The sequence below is a fragment of the Brachionichthys hirsutus genome, chromosome 1, assembly GCF_040956055.1.
Source record: "Brachionichthys hirsutus isolate HB-005 chromosome 1, CSIRO-AGI_Bhir_v1, whole genome shotgun sequence".
NCBI lineage: Eukaryota > Metazoa > Chordata > Actinopteri > Lophiiformes > Brachionichthyidae > Brachionichthys > Brachionichthys hirsutus.
Window position 1 is genome coordinate 10,677,403 of NC_090897.1, and position 27,841 is coordinate 10,705,243.

Genomic DNA, 27,841 nt, shown 5'->3' on the forward strand with positions numbered 1-27,841 from the left:
TAACGTGTGCCAAGATTTCAAATTTGCTACCAATTTTTTTCAAAAGATAATGTCTGTTATCTAATGTTGCTGCACTCCGGAGGAAGCCTGTGGTCCCATGGCGATGCGGTTGTTATAGCCACCATAGAATGTAGTTGTACGAGATGTCCCCTGTGTGTGTGTGTGTGTGTGTGTGTGTGGTGGGGGTGTATCATGATACATAAAACGTAATTGTACGACGACAGTCACACACTTGCAGTATCAGAAAATGTTTGTCGGTCCTTTACTTTGTAGAATGAAATGTGTTGGAAGAATCCTGGTTTGAAATGGCTGGACTGGTTTGTTTAGGAACCAGCAACATACTCCCTGCTTCTCATCATTTTTATTAATTAATTTAAGGACATTTTGAGGTAAAAAGAAATCTGCTGTGGTGTCAATATGGGTGCTGGAATCTATGCATCTGTAGCTACTACTTCTTTACTTTCAGTTTGTCCCGTGGGGGGTTGTCACAGCAAATCAATTTTCTCCACTTCACCTCTGGACATGTCTCTCCTCTGGACATGTCCAAACCATTGAAGTTTCTCTGTCCTTATCTCCAAAACGTCTTCACTGTCCCTCTTATTGTCTCATTTCTATTTCATTTCACTCCCAAGGAGAACTTCAGCATCTTCATCTCCGCCACTTCGAGCTCCACCTCCTGTCTTTTCCTCAGCTATGAATCTGGAGCTATTAACCTTCAAACCGTGGCTGCTCTGAATCTGAATCTATGGCCAGCAGGAGTTTGGGCATTTCAGCCAAACCCCCGATGACGCTGGCTTGTACACCGCCCTCGATCTCGGTGCAGCTACTCCCTTTTGTCCTCTCGCCCCATTAAACGAGGTCTAAATCAAAACAGATGAAAGGATCCCAGTCATATTTGACGTTCACCTCCTACGTGTCCAGTTTATTGCCTCTCCTGTCTCGAATCTGCACGATTTCATTCCAGACATAGCACAGGGCCTAAATATAGCATGTTTGATTGTTTTCACTTTGTGGCTGAGCCAGTACTTTATCTGAAGTTGTTGTTTCAGGAAGAAAAAAAAAGTTATCTTCCCTAAAAATGCTGCCAATAAGAAAGTGGCATCAAAGCAGTAACAGTATTTGTCTGAATAACAAGTTTTGAGTATTTATTTCTTATTATTTCATCTGCCGAGGCAGTTTGCCAATTGTTTGTACTGGCATCTGTTTGTTTGTTTATTTGTCAGCCTCTCAGCAGGATTACACATAAACAGCTTGACTGATTTTCATTAAACTTTGTGGTGGGGGTGGGGGGATATTTGTAGGTAAATCTGTATAAAGGGATAGATGCATATATATTTTATTTTAACTTTTTAAAATATTGCTAGATCTATTCTTTTTCAACGTTATCATCTATTATGCCAAAACGGACTTTTTGGCATCATAGAAGGGTGGGGGCACATCAAGAAAGACCTCCTTAACTATCTGATTCTGAGGGTTAGAATTTCTGTTCCATTCCTTTTCCATTGTGAGACCAGGCTTCTTCTGCATTTTTTTTTTTTTATCAATTATGTGTCTAAAAAGTATTCAATGTATTTATATGAAACCTTTTAAGTTAGGTGTGCACGTGTACTTTTCTTTAGTTTTTGTTTGATTAGCTGTTGAGCATGGGGGAAGATTAGCCATGGAGCAGGACTCAATAAAGTGGTCTGATTTTGTACGTTACCTACAATTCTTTAGAAGGTCAGAGAGACCAGGCTGCGATGGTTTGGACATGTCCAGAGGAGAGACAGGGACTATATCGGTAGAAGGATGCTGAGGATGGAGCTACCAGGGAACATAGCTAGAGGTCGACCCAGGAGAAGATACATGGACGTAGTGAGGGAGGACATGAGAGTGGCTGGTGGGGAGGATGATGCAAAGGACAGGGTGAAAAGGAGAAGGACAAGCCGAAAGTACAGTAGATCTACATTGTAATTCTACCTCTACTCTTGTCTAATCATAACATATGGCTAATGAGTGAGAGGCTCCTTAAATTTTAATGTGTTTATTTTAATCTGTGTGAAAACATTTGGACACTTTATGGCCCTCGGAGTCAAATTCACAGTTTTGTTTTTTTGAAAGTAAAGCAGATTTAATTGTCGGTTTATGGTTTAGCGCTCCGAGTTTTCCACCACCATTAACGTTAATTAATGCAGTCAGAGTTTATTTCTGTCTGTTTTGCCCGTTTCTCTTTCTGTCGACTGTCTGCGGCATGAATTACCCTTTTGAACCCCCCCCCCCCCCCCCCCCTCAGTCTTTATTCATCGTCAGGAGGAGGTTTTTTTTTTTTTGTCCCTGAGGGTCACTTTGCTGTCGTGATGAGCGACGGCAGGAATTTAGCATTTCTCTTTGCAGCACCTAAACAGCAGTAACTTTCTGAACCATTAATGAGGAAATCGTTTTCTGCTGCCCCTGAATCAGGCTGACGAGCTGTTAACATTCCTCATCGTCTCCCATGCTATGAACGAGTCTGTAAAGTGGTTTTAAAGAATGAAGTCATCCTGGAGGGTATTAAAAGCATGCTGCCACTCCTGTTTGGCTCAGTAATGGAGAGTTCCTTCCTAAAGGCTCACACTGAGGTCTGCACATTGGTTTATTGTGCTCGCTGGCTGCTGCTTTCTCTCTACTCAATGTATGTTCAGGCTTTTTACTTCTTTTCAATCGGTTATTGCTCTTTGGCGTCTATCATGCATAACGTTAAGTTCGACAGTGAATGTTACCTATTCTTGCATTGTATGATGCTGTATGTACTGAAACTGGCAGCACTGCACAATCTCTGTAAGCAAAGCTTACTTCTATCAAGTAGCAGCTTCAGCTACTCAAAGGGTCATTTTGTGAGATTGCTTAGTCAGCGTAATTTGACTTGTATATTTTTATTGTCTGCTGTAAGAGAAATTATTAAAGTGGAAACCTCCCCACTCACAATAACTTATTAGCTCAGCTGAGGCGGGGCTTATGTGATCTTCTGTCAAGAGTCAGATCAACCAGCAGCAGTTCATTCATCGTCTGGTTGCCACGGATATCTGATCTCGGTGTCAAACCTGTCACTTTATAGCTAAGACTCATTCAATGACTGGCGTTCCTTCACTGCTATTGGCTCGATTCCCACTTTGCTCCTCCTTCTCCCGATAGAGTTAACGTGCACACGTCCTAAGGTTCCCAACGCTCCCTGTGGCTTGAGTTGTTCTCCATCCAGGAGAAAGCGACTCACTCCTCGCAGCACAGTGTGACCCTCGTCCACAGTAGCCAGACGGCACTGACTCACAGCGCATGATGGATGAGCTCAGCTCTCTGGAGAGGCATTCCGCCAAAACAAAAACAGGAATGCCGGGAAAAACCATATTATTAGGATAAAAGTTGAGTCGGAGCATCTTTAACACTCGGATGAAGCTCTTCTGGGAATCTGACCATGCGCTCTTTCAAAGTAAACACAGCTCATCATAGTGGGGTCAGAAAATGTGCACACTTGGACTTTTTGGTGCCGTAATAATAACCAGCGCCCCCCCCCCCCCCCCCCTGCCTTTCGCTCTGTTTGATTACCTCAGCAGTGTGATGAAACCGTACCAGCTGCAGCTCAGTGATGCCGCTTTGATGCCAGACTCTGGATTAGTCCATCCTCATTGACTTCTGTTTTTTGTGTTCTGTTGCAGGGGAGCCGGGGACACTACCGATACCACTGGCAGAGCCACAATGTCAAACACAGCGGGGTGGACGACATGGTGCTGCTCAGCAAGATCAACGAGGAAGCTATCGTGGACAACCTCAAGAAGAGATACATGGACGACTACATCTTTGTATCCTTTGGCCCACCCGGGTGAGAAATATCCGAGCCCGCCTCCTCGCCGCTCTGGCTAGAATAGCTGAGGGGACCGGGGGGGCAAAAGGCCTCTCTGTGCAGACCTCCAACCACACCTCCAGTTTCTGCTCCGCCAAAGTCTACATTTAGTTTCATCTCACTCTGGTGCAAAATGTGAAGGACTGTGAGAAACAGCAGATTCCCTAAATCTACAGCCTCTCTGAATAAGAACTTTGCAGGGTTTTCTTTTTTACTGTGGCTGCTATTTAAAATGCTGCTCAGAGAGCTGTCATTTTCATACAGTGCGCCATACAAATGAGAGGGTTGGCGTTTCTAATGTGCAGCTGTGGCCACACACACATGAGCTGTTCATGACGTAAAAAGCAAGTTGATGAATGAATGAATAACCCCCTTTGAAAAGCAGCACTGAGGTCTCAGGACATAAAGCTTCCTCCTTATCCTGCCGGTCTCCAAGATTATGAAGTTTACCGACTTCTGGAGTCGACATCTCCGAGTCAGACCTTTGAATTGGGTGAATAAATAGCTGGAGCTGTTCGGTCCATTTGCCAAGACTGTGGGCCGCTGCAGGCCACCCACAATAACCGCTTTATTTGCCTTAAACTACATTTTGACTTCGGGGCCGTGCAGCACGCCGGTGCGTTCTCTCATTTGTTAGCACTGGATACTTTTTTTTTAGCCTTTGGCCTAATCGCTTAATTCTCCAAGGCTGCTCTCTCTTAATATTATACATGGACATTATATGTGTTATACACAATATTTACATTTAATTATATCAATTATAGGCGATTGTAATTTGATCTCACATGGATTTTTACTGATCTCTCTTTTGCAATCTTTAATGCAAAACCTCGTCAGACATATATCGGACCTGTACTCATCTCCATCAATCCTTTCAAGCAGATGCCATACTTTGGTGAAAAAGAAGTGGAGATGTATCAGGGTGCAGTAAGTAGGATACTGTAATGCGATGGTCTTTTTCATAATGTTTTCTGCTGTCTCATTCGGTGTCGCTACACCGAATGAGGCCTTACAATGACACCAGCCTGAGGGACAAAGACTTTGAAATAACCCGGGTGAGAACTTTCCAGCGGGCTGGCGCAGATGCTGCGGTCAGAAACCCGACTCAGCCATAGACGAGAGGCCTGGCAGGACAATTCACAGAACAGCCTGTTCACATCTGCCTCCTCTCCTGGCGGACCTGCTGAGTGGGCATGGGCTCAAAACCGACAACACAATGGAAGAATTGAAATCCTACCTGAATGTGTCAAATTCACCATCACACTGTCCAAATGTGCAACAGGTTCAGATTTCCATTGTTTTTTTTCAGATAATGCAATAGAGGAAAGTTCAGAATTTGTACATAATATTTTAATCCCATCAGGAAGGGCTGCGGCAGGAATGAAATCGGCCGTAAAACTTTGCCAGAGTTAAGCATGCAATCGACTAGAAGGATGATTTGATGTGGCGTCCCCTGACGGGACAAGCCGAAAGAGGAAGAAGGAGGAGGAAGGTGCCAAGCTGTTTTCTTGTCTGGGGAGCATTGGATTTGGCTCCTGCAATAGTCCAGATTAGTGCAAACGTTTTACAGTCTTGGAATCAGGGTAGACTTTGCACAATCTTGGAAATACGTCGTCATGGCTTCGGAGGGGTTGATCTTTACACTATTCTATATGACTTATTGCCACACATCTAATGAAAAGACTAAATAAGCACCATAATACAGGATGTCATCCAGTACAACAGCATGACTAAATATTTGTATTTGGATCGTTTTTGGACAGATATGTTAGTGATAATAGAAATCTAGCTCTGCAATAAACTAGTATTGGTATACCCCGCCTCCTACCCAATGTCAGGCTCCAGCCCCCCCCCACCCCCCCCCCCCCCCCCCCATTGCCCTCAACAGGATGAAATGAAATGAATAGAAACCTAGAGGATTGCTTGTTAAGTGTTTTTCCTGGTTCAGTTTTCTATGAACAGCCTCTACACTGCTTTTTGTCTCATTGTTTCCTCTCAGGCTCAGTATGAGAATCCTCCTCACATCTACGCTCTGGCAGATAACATGTACAGAAACATGATGATTGACTGTGAAGCCCAGTGTGTCATCATCAGGTAAGAAGAATATTATCATTGTTTGCATGCTTTATGCACTCGGGGCTCGTGACCACTAAAATATGTGACAGTGCAGAAAAGATAAAGCATTATCACTGAGTCAACGGCCGAAGATAATAATCTGTACAAAATGATCTGTGAGCTGAAGTGCAGCTGAGCCTCTGCAGTTTATGACAGGAAAACAAACATGTCCTACCACATAATTTGGTGCAGTTGACCGAGAAGCGTATTAAATCTCAACCTTACTGCAATGCAAATGACGGGCAGAAAAAACAGCTCAAACGTGTGAAAATTGTCTTTTTAAAACGTAGATTTAAGACACTGTGTGATTTCTGTCGGAGAATGATTTTAAGCCACAAAGCAGCAGAGGGATAAACGCTGTGTCATGGTTGTGGCTTCATGCTATGGTGCAGCCGTCTGGTTTGTAGCTGCACTGCTTAGCTCATGATAAATGACCCCTGTTTCAGCATTTCCTCCCAGTGTTTGGACAGCCAGCAGTTGCTTGTTCAGTATCCCACAGAAAGGTGCTGGGATGGATTTAGTGATCGACTAAACTAGCAATTACGATGAATTCACACAATATATAAATTGTGTGAATTAAAAGCAACATGGAAAAAGCACCCATCCATCCATCTGTAGCAGCTTTTCTGCTTTGAGGGTCACGGGAGTTGCTGTATCTCTGGACAAGATGAGGGGGGGGGGGGGGGGGTACACCTTGGACGTGTCGCCAGCGCATCGCAGAGACACAGAGACAGACAACCACTCACACATTACGGGCAATTTAGAGTAATCAATTGACCTGCATGTTGTGGAGGAAACCAGAGAACTCAGAGAAAGCCCATGTGGACACAGGGAGAACATACCAGCTCCGCGCAGATAGGATTCGAACCAGTACTTTCTCGCTGTGAGGCGACAGCGCTGCCCACTACGCCACCGTGCTACTTCCTTCACTTCATGTGACATCATCTGCTTTTTACAGCCTGTCAGTTTTGTAGCAACAAAGGAATCACAGACTTTTTTGACGTCACGGGACACTGCGCATCCTTCTCATGGTGTCGGCAATGATTCTTGAAAGTTAATCCGTAATCTCTGCATTATATTGATTAACTTCTGTCCTTGTTTGACTAGGAAGTCTTCAAGCAAGGGACCAATCCTGGGGCTCAAAATGGGAATAAAACTTGTTGCGGCTGTCTGAAGGAGCTCTGGAGGTTTTCTGAAATTAAAAGTACAACCAAAGCCCAGAGTCTCTTTGAATCCTAAGAGTGTGGGGAGGTAGCCCAGACAATGCACAAGGATTCAGAAGTGTCGAGGGGGAGGGTTTCAACCATGCAGCTGTATTAAAGAGTGGCTCCCATAACTTCCTCTGGGAGCTTCCAACAGCCTGCAGCTGTGTTTGTCACAGAAACCTTACCGTACTGAAAAACACAGACAACATCCTACTGCTGTCCAGATGTGTTTAGACGAACACGATGTTTGCCTCTCGGTTGAAATATGCTTGTAGCTGCACAAAACTCGCGTGTGTTTATTGAGTCCATTCATTGTGTACTCATTCGGGGGGGGGGGGTCACCTGTTTATTCAGCAGGATAAACCTGCAAACTGGTCAGCTGAAATGAAATGAATATGAAATGTCACACATAAGTAGGTTTTTATCCACATTTTACTATCTTAAAATCTGTGCACGCTGTGATTGGTGCAGATTTAATGTGGGGACGTTCCCGGCTGAGCCCTCACACCAGTTGCTGTTTCACAAATGTATTTAAGTTGATTAGTCAACAAGATGCATCTGGATGGAATACCAATGGGAACAAGATTGTCTTTCATTGTCTTTCTTCTAAAAGCCGACAAGATCCATAATTCATTAACTATACGCAACAATTAATGCTAAAAGTTTGTTTGGTTTTTTTATTCTGTGAGAGGCTAAAATATCGGCCCCATTCAGGTGTGCCTGAATCATTTAACTTGACATTTATTTATTCGTTAGTTCATTGGGTTGATTGTAACTCAGAAGGAAAGACTGTCTGTCTGAGTCGATGCTGCTGTGTGCTTTTCAGTGGCGAGAGTGGAGCAGGGAAGACGGTGGCAGCCAAATATATCATGAGCTACATCTCCAAGGTGTCGGGAGGCGGGCCCAAAGTTCAGGTGAGAACCGTTGCTTTTCTGTTCTGCTGGAACAATATGTGATGTGTTTGTGATTCCTGAGATACTCATTGGTTGGATGTAAATGGGGCATTTTATTAACTGGACTCATAGAAATACAAATCCAACGTTCAAGTTTTGAAATTAGCGTGTCTTTCAATAGTAATTATTTTTGTATTTTACTCGTGCAACTTGCAGTATCACTTTATAATTGTACAAATGATGTAATGCCACCTGCACAGGATGAAACACCCTGTGCTCCATTCCTTTCTTTATAACTAGTCTTAATCCTAAACTAGTAGTGCTCATCCTCATCACCCATTATCAGCCCATCAGTAGCTCTGATTTACCCAGCCCCTTTCAGCCATCTGCCCCCCCCCCCCCAAATCAGCAGATGTCCAATTTCTAAGCTTGATGAAGATCTAAAGTTTGACGAGGAAGTGCTTACACCACGACCGCAGTGGGATTTCATTATTTAATCCACTTAGAGCTGTTCAGAAATCGACTTTTGGCATTAAGGGTACACGCAACTGAAATCAAGGCTATTATTTATTGGTGTTGCTTGTTTAAAAGGGTAGTCATTACAATGAACACACACACACACACACACACAGAAGCTCATTACATCTCCACCTCTTCCTGCTCCGTCAGATTGTTCCCCTCAGCTTCAATGCAGCCCCATCATTCTTATGCAGTTTGTTTATGGTGTGTTGGCATGAGGGTGAGAAACGTCTGTCACCTTCACAAAGAATAATCATTACGTGCCGTATTTAGGTTTGTTAGTGAAGGAAAATAAAAGACATGCAGAATAAATATTGTTTTAGACGGGGGTCTAAAATGTTGGAGTCCAAGTGGCGTCACGTACCAGTGGATCTGTCTGTTGCATACGAGCGACAAGTTCCAAGTGTGTGTTGTTCCCAGCTGTGTGTGACGTAGCTGACGGCTCGCTGTCTCTGTCTCCCAACAGCATGTCAAAGACATCATTCTGCAGTCCAACCCGCTGCTCGAGGCTTTCGGAAATGCCAAGACTGTGAGAAACAACAACTCCAGCAGATTTGTAAGGCTTTCATTCACCAGTTCAGCTTTCTGCTTCTCGGAAGTTTTATTATTATCAATTATCGATAAACTTAGCAGGCTAATAATGCATTCAAGACAAATAATGCAGAACCAGTCATGCTCCTCATTTAACGCTAACAAAGAAACTCGGGCTCAAAAGGGAAGGTGAATTATATTTAAAGAATGAGTTCCTCATAACATGGATAAGTTATGCGTAAATAATGAAGCTGAATTCTGTCGTTAGATGTTCAGGTTAATACAATAATGCAGTACAATGTGATATTTTCACATCCACATTTGTCATTTGGATTTTTGTATCACAAGCTCACAAATCCGGAGACAGTACGTCTTTGAGTGAATCGTGTTTCTGACTGGAGCAGATATTACTTTGCAGGCCTGTCTGGAGCAGAGAGCCAGACACAAAGCAGGACCAGATCTCTCTATAAACGCACTCGCACACCTCGGGCAGTCGGGTTCAGATCAGGTTTCAGCTTCCAGCTCTGGCTTTAAGCGTTATTGCAGCCCACCCCGACGCTGAAGAACAAACATTCTCTGATCCATCAGGGGAAATACTTTGAGATCCAGTTCAGCTCTGGTGGGGAACCAGACGGAGGGAAAATCTCCAACTTCCTTCTGGAGAAGTCACGCGTCGTCATGAGGAATCCCGGAGAGAGGAGTTTCCACATATTCTACCAGGTGAGACTTTGTTCATGCTGAAGAGTGTAACAGAAATGTTTGACTTGTGAGGACATCTCAGGGTGATGCTGCTGCTCTCCTCACACATCGTATAAAAATTCCACTGTCTCACGCAGAGTTTGTGCAAAAAAGGGTCTGTTACTGCTGCATTCATGCGTGCTGATCTCTGCTCAACAGCTGATAGAAGGAGCCGGCAGGGAGCAGAAGAGCAGCCTTGGGATCACGACCTTGGACTACTACACGTACCTCAATCAGTCTGGTTCCTACAAAGTGGACGACATTAACGACAAGAGTGACTTCCAGGAGACGGTGGTACGAGCTTCCTGTTTGTCTTTGTAAATGGGACTGCAACAAACAGATGTCGTGATTTAGTGTAAAATTCACTTTGTTTTCGCAGCATGCCATGGATGTGGTCGGCATCTCGGCGGAGAATCGCGCCATGGTGCTTCAGATTGTGGCTGGCGTCCTTCACCTGGGGAATATCAGCTTCAAGGAAGCGGGCAACTACGCAGCTGTGGAGAGTGAAGAGTGTACGTCGGCTCACGCCAGCACTTACTGTGGTTCTTACTCGCTTTCCTACATCGCTAGTGAGGAGGAGACCGAGGAATATGGGTTCTTTGCATCTGCCGCTTTTCATTTCTGGGAGAATCTCTGAAATCGCCTTCCATATATTTTATTTTACTCGGCCTTCTTCACACAACAGCCAAGTGCTGAAATGGTGTCTATTGCTTTAAGAACTTTAATCATTTGTGTATTTTTTTTCCTTCTCTGGTAATAATATTTAATTGGGTTCATTCTGTGAGGCAGATTTGTTTCGTGTAAAACTTTACAGGGTTTAACGCACAACCTGTCAACTATTGATGAAAGCTTAGCGGCACACCAGCGGTGCCTTCTGATATTTTTAGAATTGTATTCATTTTGGTGTTTAAGACTGACCTGGGGTGATGCATGAAAGCATATCCAGGCCCAGTTGTATTTCATTAGAGAAAGCGTCTCTTGTTACAGGAGTGGATGAGATATTATAGACTGGTCAAACTGGTTTAACGTCACCATCAATATATCCATGCTGCCTGCCGATGGGGCTAAAAAAGACACGGGTGCAGCTGCTCTGGTTTTGTGGTGAAAGACGATGGCGCTGGTGATCAGGTTGAGGAGAATTGCTTTTCGGTGTGTTCTTGTGTTCCTGAAAGTCTTTGCACAGTGTCCTGAGCTGCCCTTTCTGTTTGGCTTTAGTGGGTATTTCTCTCTCTCCCCACTTTTCCTGCTTTAAGTTTTATTGGCGTTAAAATGCAGGCCTGCAGTCAACTGTCTGGAGTTAAAGATCTGGACTAAAGTTACTTCTGCTGCCTCGTTTTCTCCCTCTTTACCCTTCGCTTTGTGCTGCGATGCAGATGAGAGTGCAGTCGCTAGTGCACAAAGCCTTGGTCTGTTCTTGGGCAGATGGAACAGCGGCGCTCCGTAATCCTTCTTTCCTGCTCGCTCCTGTCTCACTGACGCCGATCTTAAACTGCAGCGTGTTGCACATATTCAGACCGCTGCTCCCCCATGTGAAACGTCACCGGCCAAGTTCACACGGGCTGTTCTGAGCATCAGCAACCGGCGTTGGCGTTGCTTGGTGCATGCGGAAACTACTTGTGCAAATATTTGGCTTATTGTGTTTGTGAATGTGCCGTTGCGCTTTGGAACTATTGCCAATTTGCACAGTTTGCACGATTCATCTGGCATCTTTTGAAAACTGAGATCCTACTTGTAAAAAGAAATAAAACAAAACATTGTTTGCTTTTGTGCCTGGAGATACGACGGCATTAATACCAAACCATTTGTCAAGAAACAGGTAGCAAACAGGTAGCTTAGCAACCCTTGGTGGGTTTTGTTTTTTAAACTGTTGTATGTGATGATTTATCTTTTGTTCTTAATAAAGAAGAAAGAACTCAAACTCACGGATATAAAAACATTATCGTTACCATCATCAGGACAATATCCAAGTCTTTGTGTACAATCAGTGATCTTCCTGTCGAGCACAAAGGCTTGACATTTCCTCATGACTTAAGCAGACGCATGGTCAGTCACACCCTTCTGTGCCATGAGGGGAGCTACTGCAGCAGTCGGAAGCGTTCCCAGATACAGTGATCCTCCATTTCCTCTAAGGGGAAGTGAGTAATTCTAATAAGACAGGGAGGGGCTCTCTGGAGAATATATGCACGCCAGGTCGGGGTCTAATGATCCTAACACTTGTTTTCTTCTCTTTTGTCTTCAGCTGTAATTCAAAGCTCATCAGCTCTGAAGTTTCTCCAGAGGATGTTTTCGTTCAGGGGTTTAGACGCAGAGTTTCTTTGAAGTGTGGCTTGATTTATGAGACTGTATCGATGACGTTGAGGCAGTTCACAAGGCGACTCGACATTGCAGAGTACTACAAGTATTTTAGAGAACTCAGTCCTGTATGTTGATCTGCAGGCTGGTTTCTATAGAAACGTGTCTTTGTTTCATAGCAGGACTTTTTACTAGAATGCTGGCTTATCTATCCATTTATAATACCACAATAATTACATTATATAGTACCATAATAGCATTAACTAGTCTATTCATTGTTGATCATCGTCATCATATATCGCCTCACTGATATTCAAAGATATTCATTGATCATTACTAAGACTAAGAAACAGAAAGTAATTATATTTTTCAAAATGGAAATAAGTTATATTTTGCTTAAAGAAAAAAAAATACTTGATTGCTTGAATATCAATAACATCTTGAAGATGCTTCTGGGTCTGGTGGATAATTTAAAGATAGTAAGTGTTGATATTTATTTATATTTTCCACACTCTCTCCTGTCTCAATAGTTCTAGCCTTTCCTGCGTTTCTGCTTGGAATCGACCAGAACCGTCTGAAGGAAAAGCTGACCAGCCGGAAGATGGATAGCAAGTGGGGAAATGCGGTGGAGTCGATTGACGTGACTCTGAACGTGGAGCAGGCGTGCTACACGCGGGACGCCCTCTCCAAAGCCCTGCACTCACGAGTGTTTGACTTTCTGGTGGAGGTAACGCTGCACGGTTCTGAACTCGCATGAGTTCAGCACAGCTTCCAGTTCATACGCAAACGTACGATAACCATCAATCATCTTATCACGTCTCGCATGTTCTTTTGGTTTCAGTCCATCAACAAAGCCATGGTGAAAGAACACCAGGAGTATAATATTGGAGTGTTGGACATTTATGGATTTGAAATTTTCCAAGTAGGTTTTTTTGTTGTTGTCTATTTTGCATGGTGACACACACACACACACACACACAGCAGCAGCAACACAGTAATTAGATTAAAAGGCACACGAAGAGATTAAGCACAAAGATAAGACTAATTAATAAAGTACGTGGATTAAGTTCTGTCTCCTGGTTGAGACAGCAGACCTCACCGTCTTTTCTAATCTGATTACTTGTTTGTTCAGTTTTAGTCCTGGATTGTTGATTGATTGGACTGAAAAAACTAAATCAAAGAGTTTTACATTATTTTGCTTAGCTGTTTGTTTAAAGTTCCAAAGTCTAAAAGTTAGTGTCTACGCTGACACGAGATTAAATTATCCATTGTTAATAGTGTCTGAACAAAGCCCTCCGCTCTGTCGCTTTCATCTTTGTGTAGAATGTTTTATCTTTGTGTACACAATTAAGGAAAGGTCAGCCGCATTATTAGACGGGAAGCAACAGCCCACCTTCCTACAAGGCTGAGGCAGAAGGTCAAACAATGGGTCACTTCCTTTAAACATTCCAGCACCAAACAGGCTCCTCATGCAGAAGTTAAAAGACATTTATAATCACCGGATAAATTAAATTATTAACCAAGTTGTCTGTTTATCAGAAAAATGGATTTGAACAATTCTGCATCAACTTTGTGAATGAGAAACTGCAGCAGATCTTCATTGAGCTGACGCTAAAGGCGGAGCAGGTAAAGTTCCTCAGCTGCCTTCTAGCTCCTGGACCGTTTTTATTTCCAGGCTCCTCCAACGCTTAATATTCTCCACTCTGGTCTCTTTTTGTAGGAGGAGTATGTGCAGGAGGGAATCAAGTGGTCTCAGATTGACTACTTCAACAACAAGATCGTCTGTGATCTCATCGAAAGCAAAGTTAATAATGAAAACGTTTAGTAAAATATGTAAATGTTGTGATTAAAAATGTGAATGTGAAAATTCTACAAAAAATATACAGTTATGAACACAACCTAAAAAATGTTGATTAGTGTTTTATGTGGTTACAACTAAGTAAAGTTCTTCAGGTTTTGGACTCTTGGACAAAACAAGTGATTTGAAGACATATCTGAAAATGTATTAACAAAAATAGGAAGACTGGATAATCAAGAAAGTTGACTTTAACTGCAGCTGAAACCAAACCTCCGTCAAAAGCTGTGAATCTTTTCCAGATCTTTAAATTCATCTTAATCTCAAAGTAATCTCTTCCTCATCACAATCCTTCCAGGGTTTAATATTCTACGTAGTATAACAGAGTATCTGCAGGAAATCCACGGGGTTCTTCACATAGATCAGTGCAAACAGCCATTCTGGGGTAATAAGTGTTCTAATGAGAACACAATTCTGAAACTAAAAACTAATTATTTTCTGCAGTTGGGTATGAAGATAAACATTTTGTTTTGTTTTTCTCGTCCTCTTATTTTAATGTAAATTGTTAGCTACCGCTGCGTTTCTGCTCCATTCCCATGACTTAATACCCTTACGTGCCTCTGAATGTCATCAGTCCACCCCACAAGAGTTTAATTCATGAAATCTACAACAAGGGCTTTATAACAATCCTCCAGAAGAGCAGGGGCTCTGTATCAGTGTCTGGCAGCTCAGCCGTTTACACCAGAGCCCCTTTAGATAATCCAGTGACAACTTTACTTGTGTCCTGTTCAGCAGCGGCTTGTGTTCATTGGCTCCGAGACGCCGTCTCCACTGTGCAAACCGAAGCCATTGATCAATCTGTAAAGGAGCAAAAGAGACCAGTGTGTGAAAGAGGCTGCCCTTAACATGCTATGATTTAAATTATAGCTTTCCTATCTTATTTTCATGCATTTATCCTAATTTGATTTATGATTTGATTAGTCTGCTGAAAGAATTTAGATCAGTATTAAATATTCAACACACGGCCCGAGGTGACGTCTTCAAAGGTCTTGGTTTGTCTTGATGTCAGTGATTCAATTGGCTATTAAGACATTGCATTATTATTTTTGCTTCATAATTGATATAAAAAAAATATTGATCAAAGTTTTCCGATAGCTTGAATCTTGCGAAGGGACCAACGAATCAAACAGGAAACTGTCAACAAAAGAATTCTCAGTCTTGTAAAGATCATATCAAATTCTAGCAAATATTTCATTGCCATCCCAGAATCCTCCTGGCATCATGAGCGTCCTGGATGATGTGTGTGCCACCATGCATGCAGTGGGCGAGGGCGCTGACCAGACCATGCTGCAGAAGCTCCGCGTCCAGAACAACTCCCACGAGCACTTCAACAGCTGGAACCAGGGCTTCATCATCCACCACTACGCTGGGAAGGTCATTCTGAGACTTCTCACCTACGACACTCATCATCTGAGTTGTATTTAGTTTCTCCACTGACGTTTGTCTCGCATTTACAACAACCTCCATACGCGTGTCGCTGCTGTATCAGCTGAAGAGGATGGTGTTATGCAGACAGTCGCCAGGGAGCTGACAGCACCTTCCTGAAATAGAAAGCTATTAAAATGTCTATTTTATTTTATTTTACAGTGCTTGAAAAGGAGCTTTCCACTTATGACTATGATCTGTTATAAATACCAGTCCTGCAGCTGGTTCACTCACGCTGGAGCTGATGTCATCTTTGTCCTTTTAAGTTTTCCCAGACCAGATTCTCTGTTTTCGTCTCCTTGCATGCAATCCTTTCTCTTATGTAACCAAGTCAAAAACCTTCATATTAGTCAGTCTAAGAATTTGCAGTTTGACCATTGAAGATCATCACCTGTCTTTTCTGGCATTAGCTCTTTTATTTTTTACTGGCTAGTGATTGATTTTATTCTGAGTGTCCGGGCCGCTGTTGACCGGTGTCATTCTCCAGATGTGCGGTGGCCACAGGCTGGCACTTGCACCGCAGGCTTAATGAGCCTCGAGGGACTCGCAGCATTCCTACAGTATACCAGAAATATACTTTCAAGCCACTGCCGGTTTTATAAAACAGCTAATCCCGGTAGGCGTGAAGCTTGGGTCTGCAGGACTTAATTTTCCTTTCCCATAAAGAGGATATTTCCAGACCATCAGCCATCTGTCGTTTTGATGCAGGTTCAGCTTAGACTGTTGAACAAATCTTTTTTTTTCCTCCTCCAGGTTTCCTACGATGCCGAGGGATTCTGTGAGAGGAACCGAGACGTCCTTTTCACCGACCTCATTGAGTTGATGCAGAGCAGTGGGATGTAAGGAACAACTTTTTGCACATTGCACCAACATGTGGCGAGGGGGGGGGGGGGGGGGGGTCCTACAGCGTTCATTCAGACAATGCCTGAATGAATGAAAGAAATTTCAGTCTAATGGAAACTGGTGGGACGTAATAGAAGTGTGTGTGCCTGGGATGTGGTGCCCTCTGCCCTGGATCACGTCTGGCAGCTGTCCAGGGTCTGCCGTCTCCCTATGGGGCTGCATTGTGGAGCCCTGTTCCCCCCCCAGCGTTTTGGTTTCTTGGGGTTTCTTTGGCCATCTGTGCAAACAGCCTGCATTGTGATGTGGAAGCCCTGCAGGTCTCAAGACACTGCTTGTCCCCATTGTATGTGTTTTGTCAGGCATGAAAGGAGGGAATGTCAAAATCCCACATGGACACGTGCTGGAAAACCTGTGCATGTGCTGCTATGTGCACCGCACATAGCACAATAACGTGTATACACACACAGTGATAAAAAGGTTTGGCACAGTCGCACATGAAGGAAGTCTGAGAAGGAAGGAAGCAGCCTCATTCTTCATAGCAGCCGGGCTAAAGAGAGGAGGGAGGCCAGTATCGTCAGACTTCTATTTGTACACACAGCCTGCTGCTCCATTCTTCTGTGTCCCAGGCTTGTGTCAGATGCTTAAACCAAATAAATACTCCTGTGGGAGAAAGCCAGAAGGGCGAGGGAATTAAAACGAGGAAGAACGGAGGAAAATAACATTCAGAATTCAGGTTTTTGGGCGAAAGGGAGCGATTTAATTATCGGCCTCGCGGGATCAGAGTCTTTGATGTCTGCAGATTAAGCACACGTCTGATTGGTCAGGATTTGTACTCCGCTATAATGCCATGCTAGTCCAAAACAAGCATCTGTTATTCATGTTAAAAGTGCCACAGCCACCCGCCACTGGGGGAGGTCGAGCGCCGGCGTCTCCCCCGGCTGCCCTCCCTTCTTTCTGCGCTGATGCCTGGGAGTTAAACCATTGAGCTCGAAACTGGGGCAGGGATGAGATCCGGTAAATCAGAGTGTGTTTTAATGGTCTAGAAAAGTAGTTTAAGCTCGGGTGTCAGAGTAAACCAGTTCAGAACCATATTTAACACGTGAATAAGAGCCTTGACCTGCTACAGCAGGCTGCTGCTGAAATGACCGTTAGTGCTCAGAGGATGTTATTTAACCTCCTAGATTTAATCATATTGTAAGACGTTCTATTTCTGTCTTTTTTAAGGCCAAATTCCGATCAAGAGTAAAGCCTGTTTTGAAATACCGTAAATTCTGTGCAGCCGTGGGAGATTCTCTGCACATTAAGGTGTTGGTGCAAATACAGAACAGCACGCACAAATACCTCACGCCTTCCCAGGCCTCAGACTTTCCCACCAATGACCTTCATCAGAGGTCCTTGGATCTTTAATCATTGACAGCTTTTTTTTTTGGGCACATACTGAAACTTTATTTGTTTTGGCTCATTCAGTCTCTCCTCTGTGTTTTCCTCTGACAGCACCTTCATCAGAACTCTGTTTCCAGAAAACCTTCACGCTGAAAAGAAAGGCCGACCCACAACAGCAGGCAGCAAAATAAAGGTGTGTGTTCAGCACCGTGTACCGTGTGTGTCTCTGCTCTTATCGGGGTGTGGTGGGAAAAGCTAAATGTCGCTTTGCTTCAGCGCTTGACGTTGACGCCGCTGCGTATTCATGAGTCTGACGCCACTTTGATCATTGCTCTTAAAGTTAGGTGGGGAAATTCTTTATACGCTCGATGTCTAAACACCCATTGAGGCCACACACACACACACACACACACACACAAAGGGCCTGTAGACATGTAACTAATGGAGATGGTGGAGTGATGGGCAGCGCCCTCGGAGCACCATGTGGGGTTCGGTGCCGTATTCAAGGGCACCTCAGCAGTGCTGAGGAAGTGAACTGACATCTCTCCAGCTACCAGTTCACACTCCGCACGTTGGTCCACGCCTCATCCTCCTTTTTATTTCTCTCCATCCTTAAGAGGCAAGCCAACGACCTGGTGAGCACGCTGATGAAATGCACTCCACACTACATCCGCTGCATCAAACCCAACGAGACCAAGAAGCCCAGAGACTGGGAGGAGAGCCGGTGAGAGACCAACAACACTTCAGGAAAAAACACATGTAACTCCAGTTCACAGCAACATGTGGGATGGACTTTAGAGAGCACCTTTCACATCAGTTCTGAGCTGGAGTCAACTTGAGACAAAAGATCTGTGTGGCTGTCGCCTCGTTGTGAGAAGGTTCCGGGTTTGATTCCTATCCGTGCTGAGCTTGCATGTTCTCCCCGTGCCCGTGTGGGATCTCTGCGGGTTCTCCGGTTTCCTCCCACTTCCAAAAACATGCAGTGCAGGTGGATCATTCACCCCAAACGGTCCATAGGTGTGATTGTGTGTGAATGGTCGTTTGTCTTTCATGTCGCGTCCAGGGTGTTCCCTGCCTGTTGCCCTTAGACAGCTGGAATACAGCAACTCCTGTGTCCTGCAAGACCGATAAGCGGCTGTAGACGAGACGATTGAGGTCGTCTGGTCTACAAGAAGATGGATGGATGGAACGAGGAATGAACTTTGTGGGTCCATCCATTCCACGGTTGCTTTCCTGCAGCATCAAGCCCGTATTCCAGGCATCCTTTTCGTATCAACGCTTTCCAGCTCGTAGTAAAGCGTTGAGGTGGCCCAAGGCGAGATGAGATCTGTAATCCCTCCAGAGAGTTTTGGGTCTACCGCTGCGTCTCCTCCGAGATATGTGTGTGTGTGTGTGTGTGTGTGTGGAAACCCTCCAGAGGGGAGGCGTCCAGGAGGCCTCCCAACCAGATGACCAAACCACCAGAGCTGACTCCTTTTTAGCTGCGAATGAGCAGCAGCTCTTTGCCGAGCTCCTTCCAGATGTCTGCGCTCCTCAAGATGGGGAAACTAAAACCTCGACCAGTATAATCAACATTTTAAACGGCAGAGAATTAATAGGCAGTTGTTTTGTTCCGTTAAGTCATTCATTTTTCAGGCGACAAAGTTTTTTTTTAATCTTTGATCTTAATGTTAGTCCTGGGTTCTGCCTTTAGAGTCAAGCACCAGGTGGAGTATTTGGGTCTGAAGGAAAACATCCGGGTGAGGCGTGCTGGCTACGCCTACCGGAGAGTCTTCAGGAAGTTCCTCAACAGGTGAGCTCCTGTTTATTTTTCGCTGCGCTTTCACCTGATTGGCTGATAGGTTCAGCTTTTCAACCTGTGTCCTGTGTCTTCATGCTTCATGCAAAATGCTTAATCTGTGCTGTACCCTCTGGTCCTCAGGTACGCCATTTTGACCAAGGAGTCCTGGCCGACATGGCGAGGAGATGAGAAACAAGGCATCCTTCATCTCATGAGGTCTGTCAACATGGACCAGGATCAGTTCCAGCTTGGACGCACCAAGATCTTCATTAAAGCCCCCGAGTCGGTGCGTTTGCCTTCTTGCTGTCACATCCTGCTCTTTCGTCTACAAGAGGCCGAGACTTGGCTGCGTCTGCTGGTGATGCAATCCAGTTTTACATTAAACACCGTAAAAGGGCACTAGTGTCCCAAACGGTGCTTGAATCCCTGCAGCAGGGGAGGAGACTGAACCCGACCCTCATACCACGTCAGCGCTGCGTCAACACTGAGTCAACGCGGCTCTGGAACTGAACACAAGTGCAGGCTGTGGTTGCAGCGTTTGGGGGGGGGCATCGTAATGACTTGTCGCCTTTCCAGCATATCGCCTCTGGTGAAAGCAGCTCTTGTGCGAAGCCTTTTGCTTATTAACATTTGTACACGCCATGCACAAATGAGCCGCCGCGTCCTCACACACGAGAGCGTGTGGACGCTAACACACAGACGTCTCAGTTATGATTCAGGCCTTCCAGCTGATCCTGAATGCCTCTACTTATTCTTGCCGCCGCGTTTCGCCGGGAGCCCCCCCCCCCCCCAACGCCGAGGGGCCGGAGTCAATGAGGGCCGCTTATGAAGTGTAAATATCACACGGGGTGGATGTTGAAATGAGCTGCCAGGCTTCTCAAAACAAGCGCCCCCGTCTGATAAGACTCTGACAGCAGCTAATTAGCCGTGTGACTGAAGCGTTTTCTCTGGGATGTAATGAGAAAGGTTTGAGCCAGATGTAGAACTTGTCTGTCAGTGGCGGCGCTGACTGACGGTTTAGGGCCGTAAAAGAGGCGAGAGCTGGCATTTATATGCTAATTTTATAAAACGGGATTATTCTAATCTCGTGTACCAGAATTAATGAGATATTTTCTGGGGGGGTTACAGCCCAGATAAGATCAGGTCCGTTTTTCAGTTGGTGGATGATCGTGAAAACAGTGACGATTCTGATAATCGATTATCTGTTTCCTTCAGATACAAAGAACGTTTTTGGATCTTTATTAATATCTTTTTTAGCTTTTCCTTTGAAGCTATAGTTTATATTACAATGATTTTGCTGTATTTTCATGAATTAACATTTAATACACAAACCTATTGATACTGATGCCCATTGGAAGAGTTATAATATTGAGTAATAAGCACTTCTGTCTCCTCACAGGTGCATTATGGAGTAGTAAGCCCTTCATCCGGTGCGTCTTGTGCTGGTTGCAAACAGAAACGCAAAACAATAATCATGGCAATAAAAGAATGACTGTATTCGTCATTAAACCACAGAGTTGCTGCAGATCTATTAATAATCAGTCGGTTGTGAGGAGGAGGTTAAACTTGAAGTGTTTTCTCCTCAGTTTTAATTCCTCACCGAGTAACAGCAATAAAAACTCCGCCTGCTGTTTGCTCTGGGATTCGTCATCTAATGAAGTCTCAGTGATGACGTCGCCTCAATCAGTGACTTGGTGTGCGCTTGATGTTGTTTGGTGTGTGTGGTTTGTTCCCGTCTCGCCCCACTGTGGCTGTCGGGCCTGTTGCAGCGGTGGGCAGCGTGTTTAGTCTGCGTGGGAGAGAGCAGAGCCTCATCCGGAGAGGACGGGTCGCTGAGACTGGTTGTCAATAGTATGAGTCTGAATCTTTGATTACAGACTTCCATCTCTTTGTTTCCCTGCTGAGCTGATTTAAAAACACAGAGGAGGACATTTTTCTAGTGAAAATATAAGAACTTTTTCCTCTCAGATGTTCTGTTTGCCGAGGATTCTTTTATTCCACGGGTCTCATTTATTAAAGGAACTGAGTGTTTGTGCTCTCAGCTCTTTCTGCTGGAAGAGACGCGAGAACGCAAGTTTGACGGCTACGCCAGGACCATCCAGAAGGCCTGGAGGAAATACGTGGCCCGCAAGAAGTATGTCCAGATGAGGGAAGAGGGTGAGTCAAGTAGCATCTTTCCAGCTTTATTTGCCCTTCCATCTGCCGCCGTCTCCATCTCTCACTCGCCTCCTCTGGGTTTGTGCAGCGTCTGATCTGCTCTTGAACCGGAAGGAGAGGCGGCGGCACAGCCTCAACAGGAACTTCGTAGGCGACTACCTGGGTATGGAGGACAGGCCGGAGCTCCGACAGTTCCTGGGCAAGAGAGAGAAGATAGACTTTGCAGACAAAGTCACAAAATATGACCGCCGCTTCAAGGTAAGGCCCGCTTCTGTCTGGAGCCTGTTTCTGTGGCCAAACACCTGGAGAAACATTTACTACCATCTGTTGCACCATTTGTGTTGTATTTAGGGGATTAAGAGGGACTTGATCTTGACCCCCAAGTCTGTGTTCCTGATCGGAAGAGAGAAGGTGAAAGAGGGACCAGATAAAGGGCGGGTGATGGAGGTGCTGAAGAGGCGGATTGAAGTGGAGAAGATCCTGGCGGTGTCTCTCAGGTACAAAGAGTTGCTTGCCTTTAAAAGCAGGTCCCTCAAATCTGGGACAGACTGGGCTGTAATATTTTCAGTTCATCTTAAAAATGTATTTGCATGATTAGTAAAAGATGCCAAGAGGTAAAGAGCCGTTTCCAAACGGAGCCAGCGGCGTTTCATCCTGCTGCAGATTGTTAAACCAGGACCCAATATTTCATCTGAACGCATTTCTTTTTTCAGAATCGTGAATCTACTTCAAAGTCTCAGTCTGGATTTCCAATTGCACACTTCCCAGTTTCCTGTAAATGTTGCACGAGGGACGCTGAAAACATGTGCAGTGCATTAAGTCCAAAACTTGTATACAGTATACTGTACTGCATGTTTTTCCTGAGAAAGACAGAAATATTTGATCATTACTATGGAAAGACAAAAGAAACTGACAGATTCTTTGACCTTTGTGGAACTCTGCGTAACCTTTTTTTTTAGAGGTATAAATCATACAACAGCCGACTGAGGGGGGGGGTAATAAGGACCAGCTGGGGCAACGAGCGAGGGCAGGAGCTGTAAAAAGCTCATCAGCGTGTTGGTTACAGGCTCAATCCGTCTTCCGTCCTGAGACGAGAGGTCTTTGAGAGGCCTCACGCCGCTCCTGCGGGTCCTGTGCAAAGAGGAAAGCTCATTCCGAGTCTCCATCTTAGCGCTCGCAGAGTGTCTTTGAACATTTCTGAAACTGTTTGTGTGTTTTTTTTATTGTTTGTTTTTTTAGCACAATGCAGGATGATTTCATGATCCTGCATGAGCAGGAGTATGACAGCCTGCTGGATTGCATCTTCAAGACGGAGTTCATCAGCCTGCTGGCCCGGAGGTTCGAGGAGAGAACCCAGAGGAAGCTACCACTCAAGTTTAGTAACACGTAAGGAAGCACACAAAGTCAACCCACACGCTGCCGGGGATTGGACGCAATCGGTAGCATCACTTCTATATAGACATACAGTATATCCACAACCTTGGAATGTATTTGGCAGATATCTTTTCATTTGTTTAAGCCAACCAAACGGCATCAAACGGAAGCCCTTGGAATCATTTATGAAGATATGTATACAATTTGGCAAAAGCATGGAAAGAAATGGTTTCTTTCTTGTCCGTCAGACTGGAGATGAAGTTGAAAAAGGAGAACTGGGGCTTCCTGAGTGGCGGCGGCTCGCGGCAGGTCCTGTTTGTCCAGGGTCAGGGAGACTTACCTGTACTGAAGCCCTCCACCAAATCTCTGCAGATCAGCATCGGCCCGGGGCTTCCCAAGAATACACGTGAGTTCTAACCGACCCGGTGAGACCCGAGGTGCCACACGGTGAACAATGAGTTCAATGACATCTCACAGGAAGTCTCACGTTAAAATAATAGACTCCTACATTTAATTGTCTTTTATTTTTAAAGTTAAATCATGTTTCAAATCTCCTCCTCAGGCCCCAACAAAAAGACTTTCAGTCAGGCTCGCTCCAATGTGTCCAGAACTCACCACAACATTCCCTCTCGGTCTGCTCCTGGACCTCCAGGTAACGCGTCCACATAGGATTGGAATTTTGTTTTTTGGAATCTATGCAGCCTATACCACACAGGGAGAATTTATTTATTTGTGTGTTTGTTTCTCTTCTCCTTTTGCGGCAGCCGCTCACCAGAACGGCAACCTGAAAAACACCAACCACGCAGCCAATCAGAGGAACTCGCAGCATCACAGCCAGAAGCATTCCTCGTCCCGCAACTCGACGCGGCCGTTCTTACCCAGCAACGGCAACCAGGCGAAGGAGCGGGGCGGCAGCCGGCCTCAACCAAACCTAGACTGCCTGAGAGTCCCGGATCAAGGAGCTGCAGGGTGAGACGCGATCACATGAACGATCACACGGAAGAGAGTAATAATATAAAAGGTGAAGCATTAATGTACACAGGATCTGCAGGAGCAGCTGGAGCTTCCCGTGTTTTATGCGTCTCTGTTGAGATGACACTTCCTTCAAATGAAAGTGACGAGCAGCGGATAACTGATCCATATGTTAATATGTTCATATGTTGAGTACCAGATGGCTCCAATAGCTGCTAAACTCAACTGTTTCAGGCTTTTCACAGTGATGTGAGGTGGGGTGGGATTACATTTAAGGCCCCCCTCCCATTCCAGTTCCTACTCATTATAAACACATGCATGTCAAAGCGGTCGCCGATCCGTGGCGTTTTATTCAACCGTACATTTCCCAGCTGATCTGCTGAGCGTGGCGAGGTTTTAGGATCAACGTCTGTCACATTTCTGCATTTTGTATCATATCTAACCGTGGACACAAGCTGACAAACATTGTTGTTTCTATAATTTGGATGATTTATTCTTTTATAGTAATGAAGACAGAGGGCCAACTTCGAATGGAGGAATGTGAGTTGAGTGTTTGTGGTGTTTTGGGTGGTGGTTGAGATTCAAAATGGCTAAAGGAGTCCTGCTGCATTCTGAAGCTAACCTCTCGTTTTCTGCTTCCACTCGTCTTTTTCATAAAAGTTTTTTTTTTTTTTTACATGTTAACGTGATGGAGGATCTTCCATTTCTCCAGTGGAGGATCCTGTTGGGATGGAAGTTGCTTCTGTGTTCTTAGAGCTGATGAATATTTTACTTATTTTAGACACATTAATATTATATATTAATATTACATATTATAGACTTTCTATTCCACATTCTTCTTACTGTGACTGAGGTGAAACATAATCTGTTCTAATCTCTTGCTACAGCATGGATGTTTTCATCCATGTCCCTGTTTGTCGGCAGGATTACATAAAAACTAACATTAAACTTGAAAGAGGCTGGATCTCGGGTCAGAATAGATTTCTTTTATTTTTACTATGGAATGAAAAATGTGTATATATGTGTACCGTAATTGCTGAACTATTATGCGCACCTGTGAAAAAGCCGCACCCACTGAATTAAAAAAAAAATATATTTTGTACTAAAATAAGCCGCACATATTCGTAAGCCACAAGTGCAATCAGATCCGTAACTTCGGGATAAGGATTGGCTCTAAGGGCTGGGTCGGTCGGGCTGGGGTGCGAAGCGGGGCCGGGCTCGAGCCGCGGCTGGGGGATAATTCGCCCCGTCGCCCTCCCCTCTCCGCCCGTCGGAGGCTGCGCGGCGCGCGCGCGCGCCTGGCGGGGTGTCCCCGTCCCCCTTGCCCCCGTGCCCCTCATCCTCCGTCCGCGGGAGCGTGGTGCGGCAGGGGTGGGGACGCACGGGAGGTCGAGGGGGTGGGTTCCTTCCCCGCTACGCGGCGCGTCCGACGCCGCGTAGCGGATGGCGGACAGGCGGCGGGGACCGGGTACGGCGGTCCGGCGGCGGCGACTCTGGACGCGCGCCGGGCGCTTCTCGCGGATCTCCCCAGCTACGCGCCAGCGGGGCTTTCCCTCCGGGCGGGCGGGCGTTAATTTTGTAACGAAAATAAATAGGCTTTAACGAAACACGGCTCGTAAAGAAAGTGGGAAAATATACGTAAATTTGCCGCGTCGTTGCATAAACCGCAAGGTTCAAAATATTGGAAAAAAGTAGCGGCTTGTACACCGGGAATTACGGTATATGTTCCCCTACAACTCCATGTTATTTTATTTTTGTATTCGATAAAATAGCAAACATTATCTGATCATCTATATTTTGCACGGAATATCTTTTTGTGTTGTTTTTAAGATCTCCCACACCTCAAGGAATGCATTTAATCAATATTAAGTGGGTCTTTACGCATAAATCTGTAGAATAGCGCGATCTGAAAGGGAACACCGACTCTGCTCCCAATGACTCCCTGAAATTCAGTCACCATCTTGTGGCTGGTTTAGGAACAACTGCAGTTTGTTGAAATGCAGGAAGGAAGCGTTGTTAACGTTATGCAAATGATTACTTGTTGCACTACCATAAAATGTGTGTGACATTCATGAGAAGCTGCTTAAAAATGTTAAATTAGCCCAGAGATGGGGCGCACATTTTATGTTGGAGATGCTGTGTGGATGTTAATTCCCTTGAAGTGGCTGCAGCACAGTGATGTGAGTGTTCGTGCATTATTGATGATTCTCTCCTTCCCTTTACTGTCCCAGAGCCCACAGACCAGACAGCAGGCCTCCTCCAGGAGGAGGGCGGCCCAAACCTGCACCCAAACCCAAACCCCAGGTGCCTCAGTGTAAAGCTTTGTACGCCTACGACGCTCAGGACACGGACGAACTCAGCTTCAATGCCGATGATGTCATCGACGTCATCAAGGAGGGTGCGTGTGGGCTGAGATGCATTGTAGATGTTTTTGTTTCTTTGAGGATGTCAGATTTGGATTGCTCTCGTCTTTTTTAGATGGCTCCGGGTGGTGGACGGGACGGCTTCGGGGAAAGCAAGGACTTTTCCCCAACAACTACGTCACCAAGATCTAGGAGCTGCCGGTCCCCTGCATGAAGGCACGAGTCTGCTGCATCCCTGCTGGAGGGGTCAGGAGGACGGGATGGAGCTCACACTCGGAGACAGAAACACTGTGAGATTCCTTGAGGAGAAAAAGGAAACACACTTCCTCTTCCTCTTCTACAGCCTTTTGTAGTACATGAATGTAGCTCAGTTACTCCAGACCAAAAGACCATCAGGCTGGAGACGAGGCTTTAAAGACGAGACTGCTCGACTGTGTCGTCTCCTTTCCCTGCATCCCTTTGAGTACTGAACAAAACTATTTATTGTATTTATAGCTCTCTGTGCTCTTCTGTCATTTATATCTCTTTGAGGATTCAACATTTTGAAGTATTGCAATGAAGTATGCTTAATCTTTGGGGCCAGGCTGTGATTTTTTATTCTAAGGCATTGATTTCTCTAGCTTTAAGGTTTGATTGCTGAATCAGAGGCGGCTGGTCTCGGTGTCAAAACCGAAGCGGCTTCTGCTTTAGCAGAAATATTTATTTTGATTATTAAACTGCAGTTACTTAAAGGAGTTTTGGTAAAATCATCGCACTGTGATTTTTAACGATTTTAAAATATCAAAGCAATATAGCATTTTATGTCTGGTCAACATGTGTAAAAGAAAAAGCCTGGAAAACCACCCGCATCTTTATTTTTATTTTTCCTGTTTCTTTTTGGATGTGTATTCTGTAACCTGAGATGCTGTCTGTGGTGTATGAGCACTTTATTGGTACAGGTACTACCTTGGATGCAGACTGCATCACAGATTCATGCCACAGCCAGTAAGTCCAGTTTATGAAGGACGAGTCGCCGAGTTACTAAGAAGGATTTGTTTACATGAAGTGATAAAACAGGCATTTTAGATCTGATTCTGTATATGTGTTCGTATTTAGGAATGAACCGGTTGCCAGTTTGGGTATAATTGATGTATTTTCTCTGAAGGAGCTTCGTATTGTATTTCTATCTGCTTTAAAAAAAAAAAAAAAAAAGTTCAGTTACACGTAGTAAGATGTCTCACACACTACTAGGTTTAATGGATTGTTGTTTTGTCAACTGCAAAAGTTGACACGACAAATAATTCCTCTTGCTTCTGCACACCTTCCGCACCGGTGTCGTTACTCACACATTCCTAATCCCTTTTTCTTAAATCAAAAACACTCTCTCACGCTCGTCAGTGAAAGCTGCTGGGAACACTGTCAGATCGTTTGCATCCATCAAATATAGTTTGATCTTGGATGCTTGAAAACATCCATGTGCAATACCACAAATAGATTTTAATAGAGCATGGAATATTTTATGTTTAACTGCTTTGGGTTTTTTTTATCCTGAGGGAACCCACTG

At 44.8% G+C, this 27,841-nt stretch overlaps 1 protein-coding gene across 1 annotated transcript; it reads left to right on the forward strand.

The window, feature by feature from the left end:
• Positions 1–1,788: 1,788 nt before the first annotated feature.
• On the forward strand, positions 1,789–27,642 carry myo1ea (myosin IEa). Its single transcript, XM_068741519.1, has 29 exons — positions 1,789–1,905; positions 3,669–3,812; positions 4,691–4,780; positions 5,853–5,947; positions 8,000–8,087; positions 9,052–9,141; positions 9,705–9,836; positions 10,014–10,148; positions 10,234–10,366; positions 12,677–12,873; positions 12,988–13,068; positions 13,686–13,772; positions 13,867–13,950; positions 15,208–15,375; positions 16,180–16,265; positions 17,764–17,845; positions 18,270–18,376; positions 19,346–19,444; positions 19,574–19,718; positions 21,475–21,589; positions 21,678–21,847; positions 21,941–22,086; positions 22,829–22,975; positions 23,212–23,369; positions 23,526–23,615; positions 23,728–23,932; positions 24,440–24,475; positions 26,167–26,333; positions 26,414–27,642. The coding sequence occupies exons 1-29, from the start codon at positions 1,789–1,791 to the stop codon at positions 26,488–26,490; spliced, it is 3,471 nt and encodes a 1,156-aa protein (XP_068597620.1). The 3' UTR covers positions 26,491–27,642.
• Positions 27,643–27,841: the final 199 nt, after the last annotated feature.

Excerpts from the sequence above, each read along its gene's own strand:
- myo1ea (XM_068741519.1), top strand. The coding sequence starts at position 1,789 with ATGCTGAGGATGGAGCTACCAGGGAACATAGCTAGAGGTCGACCCAGG. Across the intron at positions 13,069-13,685 it reads ATGGATTTGAAATTTTCCAA|AAAAATGGATTTGAACAATT; the intron begins GTAGGTTTTTTT and ends TCTGTTTATCAG. Across the intron at positions 13,951-15,207 it reads GTGATCTCATCGAAAGCAAA|AATCCTCCTGGCATCATGAG; the intron begins GTTAATAATGAA and ends TTGCCATCCCAG.